General features: G+C 35.0%; 1 protein-coding gene across 4 annotated transcripts in view; it reads right to left on the bottom strand.

The window, feature by feature from the left end:
• Window positions 1-12,047, bottom strand: part of LOC115031561 (uncharacterized) — an 89,358-nt gene that overhangs the window by 15,309 nt on the left and 62,002 nt on the right. Inside the window, exon 1 of one of the 4 annotated variants that reach the window (XM_085841680.1) lies at window positions 4,631-5,477. The exons of the other annotated variants lie outside the window; for them this stretch is intronic. Within the exon in view, the coding sequence (XP_085697806.1) occupies window positions 4,631-4,663 (33 nt within the window). The 5' untranslated portion in view covers window positions 4,664-5,477. Of the gene's footprint in view, window positions 1-4,630; window positions 5,478-12,047 lie in introns of those variants that run through there. 4 annotated transcript variants of the gene reach the window in all.

The following is a 12,047-nucleotide window of genomic DNA, read 5'->3' as shown; positions in this document are numbered from 1 at the left end:
GATTGTGCTTTTATGTGGGGACCATATTCCTGGGGCCCTGTATCTTGAAAAAAACTAAGGTATTTTATTATAGATTTCCTTGAAACATTATTTTGTTCATTTCAACCACAGGAATTCAGAAGTAAAATCCACTTAGTACTCTTTTTTCTTCATGCCCAGTAATGAAGCTCTTATACTTTAGACAGATACAATTCCAAATTCTATGTTTAATAGATTTCCAGTGATCACTAACTCACTCTATTTCTCAGTCATAAAGTTCAGAAAAAAACATGGCAGTTAGGTTCCATCTTGTAGGTGGATTGTTCAAATATCCATGGGATGACCTGGTATAATCTGGCAAAAAGAATTCATATTGAGTTCCTTTTAAGAAATGTACACTTTGTATTCTTCCTTCTTCTTGGTTATAAATAACTACTAATTTAAATTTTTGCAGTGTTAGTCAGTTGTGAAAGTAGTTTTACCTAGAGATTCAAATCCATAGAAGACTGAAATTTCATATCTCCCATGCAAGATTAAGAAAATGAATTTAAGAAATTGACAACAAATGATTTGGTGTATGTGGAAAGGTGAACACTCACTGGTGTTGTGATAGGAAAGTGATTCAACCTATTTACAAATCAATAGGCAGATATAACAAAAAGCTACATATAAATATCATAAGTTACAGTTGTGTCAGTCATTGTTATATGTCCAAAGGTGATGAGCATCCTTCTCTATGGTTACTTCCTTGAGTATGTTTACTCACTGGTATGCACCATACACAGGCAATGGAATCCACCTAACTGTGACTTAGGTGATGAAAGTAAATGAAAGGGGGGGGAGGGTAAATGTACTGTGGGAAATGATAATCTGCAATAAGAAAGTAATAGTTTAAAATAAAAGACAGAACTAGAAAAGTTTGGTTTTAGTGTGGTAATCTAGACCATCAATGACAAATGTGTTGGTTCATTGATATCTTCGTGGGTCAAGCCTTTATATCAGATATCTATACAAGGATGACTGCAGGAACAATAAAATTACAAAGGGACAATTACCTGGGTGAAGATTAGAAAGAGTAGTAGAGTATAACATTGGAGGTTTCCATTGATATAATAGAGTAAATAAGGATAAAAAGTTATTTTATTAATAATAGTAAAAAATAGCAAATATAGATTAAGAAAACAGTATAATAGCATCAAAATATAGACTTTCTACCTAAAAGTACCTATAATAAATAAATGTGATTGTATAGATAACCACATACTCCCCAAATGAAAGTTCTATATCTTATCACAGATCATCTAACAAATAAATGCAGAAGTTTAGAACACAGTCATCAAATAATTTTATAAAACATTCCTTGTATCTAAACCTCATGGCTCATTGTGTAGTAGCAACAAGAAAGATGGTAAAATCTCAGATATGAGGCCATTTGCTGTAAGATAGTGTCTTCTTGAATGCCCATAATTACAATTTTCAAATTATTTCAAACACTTAAATATTGCTGATAGCAAGAGACACAGTTTTCTACAAAGAAGAGCAAGCAATTGGTTATTCAACACAAAATGGTCAGCCCTAAACATATATACAAAACATTATCCTAACTAAATGACTGCATTTATGATTTTAAGAGCAAACATGTATATATATATGTAAGACATTATCTTACAGCAAATGGCCTCATATCTGAGATTTTACCATCTTTCTTGTTGCTACTACACAATGAGCCATGAGGTTTATAAAATTATTTGATGACTGTGTTCTAAACTTCTGCATATATATATGTGTGTGTGTGTGTGTATGTATATATACAGATAATATGTATGTATGAAAAGAAGCAGTGAATTTGAAAAGGAGCAAAGAATGTTATATTGGTGGGTAGGGGAGAAAAATGGGAATGGGTAAATAAAACTGTTATTATAGTATCGAAAATAAAGAAGATAACTTTAAAATTTTATTTCCACCAAATAGAAGTGAAAGAAATGTCTACTCCACAACCATCTAATGTTAAAATAAGTCATATAGAAATTTACCATGGTTTATCCCTTGGTACCTGATGAATTTATTGGAAAAACCAGCAGAGCATCTTTTATTTGTTTTTCTGGTCTGTTCTGCTCAGAAAAAAAAAATGCTTCTCAGAAAATCATCATGCAGTCAGGGTGATGACTCTCTTATAGATCACATGGCACAGAAAACCTCCCATATTCTGTTTTGGCCTGAAATTTCCAGACTCATACAAGCCTAAATTCAGTAAGTGTAGATTTTCCTACAATAAATAACCTGAGAATATGGATATTACAGTGAGGATCTCTTGCCTTTTCCTGTCATTTAATGAGTGGATATATACAAACTGCAAGTCCAGCAATGATTTCTATTTATCAGGAGGTACAGATGTTTGTCCAAGATTTCTGATGTTTGGCTTGGAATATAAGAGTAGACATCCCCTGTCTCTCCCTTTCTTACCAGCTCCTTTTTTTTTTTCCAAAGAGTCTCTGATCTTTAGATAGTGTTATATAGATGACTCACTATATTCTTACTAGAATGGTTTACTGAAGCCTGAAGCAATTTTGTCATACCACATTCTCTGAAAAAGCCTTATTGAATATATGGTGGATTTTTTTTCTGAGTACAGAGAAAAAGGTGAACCAAATGATGAAAATTTAAGAAAAGGAAACCTAAAATTAATGAACAAGGAATAAAATATTAGCTTATGAGAATAGAAACAAATGGAGCAGATTATTTTACCTGGTACTACATTTAACCAATCAATACCAGATATATTGAGAAGATAACTTCTTTTTCCACAAGTATTTGTATAATTGATTCATAAAAATTACATAGATTCTTGTATCCACCAGAATAGACATTTAATCAAATAAGAAATTTGTTACTATGTAAAGCTATCATATCTTTATTGACCTTGGTAGCAGATACACACTAACAAGCACTTCTAAATATCAAACATGAAAGATCCAAAAGTGACTAGGATTTCAGCTCACTTTTCCCTACCATCCATACTGGTACCTAGAGCAGATATATGAGCTATCTCCCAAGGAGGGTATATTTTTGACTAGTCCTATGCTTATATATACAAGCCCCATATCCCAAAACAATCAGCATCCTGAGAACAGAACCTTTCTTTTCATTCAGTCCTTGACGATAACCAAGAAATTTGTTAACAGATTTTATTGATTTAGAATCTTTTATCCAAGGAATCTGAGGGACAAAAAAAAAAAAAAAAAAAAAAAAAAAAACTAAGAACGCAACCCATTTCTTTATGTGTCATTCAGAATTTAAAACACCTGGGCCTCAACAATTATCTGCTTTTATATGTGTGTAGTTTCTACAATAACAATCAAAGGCTACTGTAATCATTCCTGTCAACTTGTTAGGTATATCTTGTGCAATACATCATAAATCTTCCAATGATTCTACTACAACCTATGATTTTTAACCCATTTTCAACTAATGTTCTATGCTTAGTTATTCAGGTGCATATCCATTTCTCTTAAATGAGGTCCAAAATCAGTTAGATCCTCAAAGTTTAACATTATGTCAGATACAAAGGAGCAAGAAGAATACAGATGAGGGATAGAACAATAAGACAAATTACTGAGCCAAATCCCTAGAGTTAACTATATAGTTACCATGACAATAGAAATGATAATTTTGTCAAAGACATTGATAAGAACATTTTCTGTTATAAACAAATATTACGAAGTTAAAAACTGATGAGGTACCAACAATAAAGTCAAGCTGGATATAATAGATCATGATAGATGATTGAATCTATTATCTTCAATCATTTTTTCCACACCAATATTTAAATGAAATTAAGTACAATTTTGGCTCTTAGATTTTAAGCACAAGAACAGAAACTTGAATTGTATAAAATGAAAACAGATCGCATGATACCCACAAAATGATAAGTAATAATCTCTATTGAAAAGATGGTAAATGACACTAAATTGTAATTAAGACTAAGCAATATAACTAAACTAAAATACTATGACTCATAGAAAATGGGTGGTGGCTGGCAACCTTAGTAAATTGTGATTCAATGTCAAAAAAGAAAAAGAAAATAAATTTTGGTATATTAATCTTGTTAATTGAAGTATATACAAACTCTTTGCTTTGACTGAACTTACAGAATTAAGTATGCAGATATGTAATTATGAACATGGAACTATGTTTGTTCCCAAGAATAACAATGTAAACCTGACATTAGAATTTGTATAGAAATGTAATGTAAAATATCTGAGACTTTGATGTTATCAAGATGATAACAGGAGAACTAGCATGTTTGTGTTTTAGTACTCTCAGAGAGCAGTGGCATACTAGGTAATGTGATATCAGAAAGTGTTCCAGAATGTCTCATCGTGTCATGTGATCACTGTTGTCCTCATATAAACATCCTTTAGAGATCCAGTCCCCCAAAGCAGATTAAGGAGCAACAAGTTTCCCATCTCTATCAGATACTGAAGGCTGATGTAATACACCAATCTTAGAGATCAAGTAGAACTCCAAGGCTGAGTGCTGAATGATAGATTTTAAAACTGTAACAAAGAACAGAATCAATATCAAATACCTTGCACAGCAAACAGGAGCACTTTCATTCAGAGCAGAAATGTGAAGAATCATAGCAAGTTACCTGACCATGATGACGTTTTCTTTTCATTTTCATCTGCAGGTTTCCAGAGAACTCCTTTCCTAAGAAACAGCTTACAGTAAATCTCTAGCAAAAGCCTGGCCTGACCTGCTAGCTAAACACCAACCAGGAGTATTACTGGTAATTTTTTATGTGAATAGATTCCTTTAGCTCTGGTTGACGCAGAATGGCTGAGTATACTTAGGAAAATAGAGAAAAGATTTGGGACCAATGAGAAGAGAGATCTCAAAAATGACGAAGAAAGCAAAGCCTTTTGTTACCATGGTGATTTTTTCATCAAAGCTCCTCTATCTCTTCTCCCTCCTCCCTGCCTGTTGCATCAGGAATAAAAATTAAGATGAAATAGAAGGAGAAATACCAAAATATTATGTAATTATTCTTTGGTATCTGGCTCTAATTAAATAAGAGAAATCTGTCCAGAAATACCGTGCCTTTGACCCTGCATCCGGCTAAAGGTACCTAAAATAAAGCCTCTGTTCGTGTATAGGAACTTCTGCTTGTAATCATGGGCTGTCAAATGAACTCCAGTGCTAAATCTCTGTAATCTACCTATGGCAATATACTGAGGAGCTATGGTTATTTGCATATTTATCACGCTAGCTCATATAATTATACACATTGCAACTTGCAAACCATTCACTTGAGTTGTCTAAAGTCATACTTGTGTCCTATTTCATAAAGCTATTTACCACATAATACACCATATCTTGAATTATAATGGTGAAGAAATATTAAGAGGAGATTATTTTAGAAAAGAAATTCCAAAATCTAGGCATACTACAATAATTTCTTTGTGTGTGTATGCATGTGTACTTTTGTTATTCAGAGAACCACATTGTACATAAGGGTATGAAGTCTATATGAGAAATTATAATACTGTTATTAAGGTGCCATTATTTTCTAAATATTTAACTCAATATTCATATATCATATAATGTGCTAAATATTTAATCATAACATAAAATACATTAGGGTTGTCCACTATATCTATAACTAAAAATACATGGTCAATTGATTTGTTCACTTCTTTTTTTTTTTTTTAATATTTTTATTACATATTTTCCTCAATTACATTTCCAATACTATCCCAAAAGTCCCCCATAGCGCCCCCCACTTCCCTACCCACCCATTCCCATTCTTTTGGCCCTGGCATTCCCCACACCAGTCAGAATGGCTAAGATCAAAAATTCAGGTGACAGCAGATGCTGGCGAGGATGTGCAGAAAGTGGAACACTCCTCCATTGTTGGTGGGATTGCAAGCTTGTACAACCACTCTGGAAATCAGTCTGGCGGTTCCTCAGAAAATTGGACATAGTACTACCTGAGGATCCAGCAATACCTCTCCTGGGCATATATCCAGAAGATGTCCCAACCGGTAAAAAGGACACATGCTCCACTATGTTCATAGCAGCCCTATTTACAATAGCCAGAAGCTGGAAAGAACCCAGATGTCCCTCAACAGAGGAATGGATACAGAAATTATGGTACATTTACACAATGGAGTACTACTCAGCTATTAAAAAGAATGAATTTATGAAATTCCTAGCCAAATGGATGGACCTGGAGGGCATCATCTTGAGTGAAGTAACACAATCACAAAAGATCTCACAGAATATGTATTCATTGATAAGTGGATATTAGCCCAAAACTTAGGATACCCAAGATATAAGATACAATTTGATAAACGCATGAAACTCAAGAAGAATGAAGACCAAAGTGTGGACATTGTGCACCTTCTTAGAATTGGGAACAAAACACCCAGGGAAGGAGTTACAGAGACAAAGTTCGTAGCTGTGATGAAAGGATGGACCATTTAGAGACTGCTGTATACAGGGATCCGTCCCATAATCAGCTTCTAAACGCTGACACCATTGCATACACTAGTAAGATCTTGCTGAAAGGACCCAAATATAGCTGTCTCTTGTGAGACGATGCCGGGGCCTAGCAAACACAGGAGTGGATGTTCACAGTCAGCTATTGGATGTATCACAGGGCTCCCAATGGAGAAGCTAGAGAAAGTACCCAAGGAGCTAAAGGGATCTGCAACCCTATTGTTGGAACAACATGATGTACTAACCAGAACCCTGGAGCTCTTGTCTCTAGCTGCATATGTATCGAAAGATGGCCTAGTCGGCCATCAATGGAAAGAGAGGCCCATTGGACTTGTTCACTTCTTAATATACACTCAGCTCATTTAGCACTGTTGATATGTGCTCAGATAAAGAGAGATTACTAAATCATATAAGGAATATTCATATGAACCTAGAGATACAGGAATGATCAATATTGATTCTCTAGTAGTTCCTCTGTGTATATATATATATATATATATATATATATATATATATATATATATATATATATATATATAATTTAAAAAAAGACATAGACAGAGAAAGAATAAAATTATTATGTAATTATTCTTTGGTTTCTGGCCTTTATTGTAAAACAGCAAGCTCTGCCCAACCCAACCCACACATAACAAGAGGAAACTTGTGCCTCAGGTCTTCTGACATATCCAGTATTACAAGTGAGAAAGCAACCACCCCATATCTGGCCTACAGGGACTCCCCATGACTCAGGGGATGCAAGCATCCTGGCCCAGCTGTAGGCACACATTCCTTCAGGCTTGCACTTCTGCCTGAGAGCAGAACCTCTGCTTCTCCCTTCCCAACTCACCCATGACTGAGTCAGATTTTTCCCCTTCTAGCAGTTCCAGGTTCTGAGGTGAGACCCCAACATCTGCCCCAATACCTGACCCAACTGGGACCCTGCTCGGGATCTCCACCTACTCTGCCCATACCCAGAAACAATTTGCCCTCCAGGACTCCTGACAGAGCCAGGATCACAATATCACAGGCTCACAGGATGGAAAGATTCAAGTCAGAGACAGCAAGGCCAGCTCACACAAGAGATAACATAACAAACAGAAATGAATGCTACTTGGCAACAATAAAGAAGTCACAAAAAGGAGACAACCTTGGATGTAGAAACCCTAGAAAAGTGATCAGGAGTCACAATTACAGGCATCGCCAACAGAATACAAGAGATAGAAGATAGAATCTCAGATGTAGAAGATACCACAGAAAACATTGACACAACCATCAAAGAAAATGGAAAATACAAAAAGCTCCAAATTCAAAACATCCATAAAATCCAGGACACAATGAGAAGACCTACAGAGGATAATAGATGGAACTTTCTACTACAAGGAAGGAAACTACACCATAGAATAACCTAGAAATTAATCTTTTCAAAACAAACCCAAAAGAATTGAGCCATGCAAATATAATTCCACCTCTTACAACATAAAAAACAGGAAGCCACAGTCATTGTTCCTTAATCTGTCTTAACATCAGTAAACTCAATTCCACAATAAAAAAACATAGACTAACAGACTGGGTATGTGAACAGGATTCAGCGTTTTGCTGCATAAATTAAACACACTTAAGTGACAAAGACTGACACTACCTCGGAAAAAAAGGCTGGAAAAAAATTTCCAAGCAAATGTTCCCAAGAAACAAGCTGGAGTAGCCATTCTAATATTGCCTACATCAAGGAAATGCAAAACAAAATAATGCTGAGTTTCCATCTCACGCCAGCCACAACAGCTAAGATCAAAAACTCAGGTGACAGCAAATGTTGACAAGGATGTGTAGAAAGAGGAACACTTCTCCATTGCTGCTGGGATTTCAAGTTTGTAAATCACTCTACAAATCACTTTGGAAATTCCTCAGAAAATTGAAAATAGTTCTACCTGAGGACCTAGCTGTATCATTCATGGGCATATACCCAAAAGATACTCCAACATATAACAAGTTCACATGCTCCTCTATGTTTATAGAAGCCTTATTTATAATAGCCACAGCTTAAAACTACCCAGATATCCCTCAACTAAGTAATGACTACAGAAAAGGTGGTGTATTTACACAATGGAATATTGTGCATCTATTAATGACTTCATGAAATTTGCAGGCAAATTTATCAAAATAGAAAATATCCTGAGTGAGGTCACCCAGTCATAAAAGAACATACCTGGTATGTACTCACTTATAAGTGGATACTAGCCTTAAAGCACTGAATACCCACTATACAACTCACAGACTATATGTAGCTCAAGAAGAAGGAAGACCAAAGTGATGATGCTTCAGTTCTTCTTAGAAGAGGGATATAAATACTTATGGGGAGTAGAGGGAGGGAAGTATCTGGAAAGGTGAGAGGAGGGGAGGATAAAAGGTGACAGGGTCAGGTATTTGAGGAGATTAAGGAAAAGTTTTAAGGGACAGGAAATTGAAGGAAGGTGTGTAGCAGTGTGGGGTGGGGAACTGGGGAAGTAAAAAGTACCAGATTCCATGTAGACAGGATTTTGACAGGACCCAATGGGAATGACATTAGCCTAAATGTCCAACACAGGGGAGATAGAAGCTTCAGAGACCATAACCAGTGGATAAGAACAGCTTCCTGGATAGGACCACTGATCCACCTCAAAAATTTAAACTGAGATTTGGAAAAGCCATCCAGAGACTTCCCCATCGATGGATCCATCCCTTTAGCCGACACCAAACAGAGACACTATTGATGATGCCAAGAAGTGCTTGCTGATAGGAGCCTGATATATCTGTCTCCTGAGAGGCTCTGCCATATTATAACCAAAGTAAATGTGGATGCTTTCATTCAATCGTCATAGGGCTGGGCACAGGGACCCCAATGGGAAGAGTTGGAAATGTACTGAATGAGCTGAAGGGGACTGCAACTCCATAGGAAGAAAAGGTAGTATCAAATAACAGGACCACCGAAAGCCCCCAGGACCTAAACCACTCATCAAACAATACAAAAGGAGGTACCTCATGGCTCCAGCCACAGATGTAGCAGGGGATTGTTTTATATGCCATCCATGGGAGAGGAATCCCTTTTCCCTGTGGAAGCTCAATGTCCCAGCATACAGGGATGCTAGTGTGGTGAGGCTTGAGTAGAGGCAGAGGGTTAGGGAAGATGTGATGGGGGGAGGGGCTGCAGAGGGAAAAATGGGAAGCAAGACAACATTTGAAGTGTAAACAAGTAAAATAACTAATAACAATATGTGAAAAATAAATAAGAATAAACCTATAATACAAACAGATAGTATGTGAGCAATATTAATTATTGGAAACAAGCAACATATTTGAAAAGGAGCAAGGAATATTATGCTGGTTTTTATATTGGTGGCCAGGAGAGTGAAAGCACAAGAGGTATTATAATCTCAAAAATAAAGAATATTTTTAAAAATTCACTTCCATCAAGTAAAGATAGAAACAATATATGGCCTTCCCCCAAACTAACATTAAAATAACAAGGCAATATATAAATTTACCAAGGTTCTTCCTAGGTAACAGGTTATATTATTGGGAAATTTTACAGAACATTTTTGATTGATTATTTATTTTCTGGGCTCTGTGTGCTCAGAAGTAAAGCTAACCAGAAAAACATTACCCAATAAGGATGATGAATCTCTTATAGAACACATGACAGAGCCATACTCCTATATTCCTCCTTGGTCTATATGTTTGAGCCTCTTACAAGTCTACTACACTCAGTAAGTGTGGACTTTCCTACAATAAATTGTCTATGCATATGGATACTGGAGTGATGATCCCTTTCCTTTTTCCTGTCATTTAATGAGGAGATGTAAACAAATGGCAAGACCAGCTAGGATATCTTTTTATTAGGTGACACAGATTGCCCAAGATATCTACTACTTGGTTTGGAATAAATAATAGACAGCACCTGGATTTATTTTTCTATCTCTTCCTTCCTTTGCAGCTCCCTGTTTTCTCAAGGGTCTCAGAGCTTTAGATCTTGTTACATAAATAACTCACAATTCATTCACTAAAATGGTTTACTGAACTCTGCAGCACTTTTGACATAGTAATTGCTCTGGGAAAGCCTTACTGAAAATTGGTCAGATTTTTTTTTCATTCTGAGTACAATGTAAATGTGGAGCAAATGGTGAAAATAAATAAATGGACACTTGAATTAATAGACATGGAATATAGGAATAGTTTATGAGAATAAACCCAGTAGGAGATGTTTACCTGGTACTACATTTAATATGCAATGTTTCTTCACTGTAGATTATGTCTTTTTTTCACAAGTATTTGCATAAGAGACCCACCACACAAAATACAACGATTCTTGCCTCCACCAGGATGGACATTTAAACAAGTGAAACTTAGTTTCTGTGTAAAACACTCATACTTTATTGAACTTGCTGGCAAAAACACGTTAAATGTCACTTGCTACTGTGAAATATGGAAGTTTCACAAGTGACTAGGATTTGAGCTTACTAGTCTCTATCTATAGGGGTTATAAGAGCTATCTTCCAAGGGGAGTATATTTTTGACTAATTCTATATTTTTATACCCAAGCCCCACATTTCAAACAATCACTATCCTGAGAAACTGAACCTTCTGTTTCATTCAGATCTGGAGTGTAAACAAGAAAATTTATAACAGATTTTATTGATTTAGAATCCTTTATCCAAAGATTTGTGACCAAAACTAATGTGAAGGCACCTATTGCTATCACTGCCATTTACAATTTAATTATTAGGGCTTCAACAAATATCTGCTTTTATATGTGTGCATTTTCTACAGTAACAGACAAAGGCTATTGTAATCTTTCTCAGTCATCTTGTTAGGCTTCACTTATATAATACACAATAAAGCATGCAAGAATTATACTAAAACCTCTATCTTTTTGCTTATGTTCAACTAAAATTCCATGCTTGGCTATTCAGATGCACATTCATTTTCTTAAATGAGTCCCAAAATCTAATAATATCTCAAAGTTTACCATTAAGTTAGATACATAGAGACAAAAGAAATGCATAGGATGGATAGAAAAATAAGACAAATTACTGATTCACAACCCTATAGTTATATATATATATATATATATATATATATATATATATATATATATATATATATATATTTACCAGGAAAATAGAGATGATAAACTTGGTAAAGATTTTGAAAAGAATATTTTCTGTTCTAAACAAATATTAAGAAGTTCAAGACAGATGATAAACCAACAATAAATATAAGCCAGATATAATAGAGCATGATTAATCCAATCTATTATCATTAATTGATTCTTCCACATATCAATATTTAGATAAAAATAATTGAAATTGAGGCTCTTAGATTATGTACAAAACCAGAATAGTGAATTTTTAAAATTACCACATAATATAAAACATATACAGGATGATAATTAATATTTACTATTTTAAAAGTCAATGATATTATATAGTGATTAACAAAAGACAACATAAATACATAACTTACTATCATGCGTGGAAACTGTGGTAGCTGCAAACCTTAGTAAGTTGATATTCAAAGTCAAGAAAAGAAAAAGA

The sequence above is a fragment of the Mus caroli genome, unplaced genomic scaffold (genome assembly GCF_978045245.1).
Source record: "Mus caroli unplaced genomic scaffold, Mus_caroli_1 scaffold_8, whole genome shotgun sequence".
Classification (NCBI taxonomy): Eukaryota; Metazoa; Chordata; class Mammalia; order Rodentia; family Muridae; genus Mus; species Mus caroli.
This window is presented reverse-complemented; position numbering and strand designations above follow the sequence as displayed.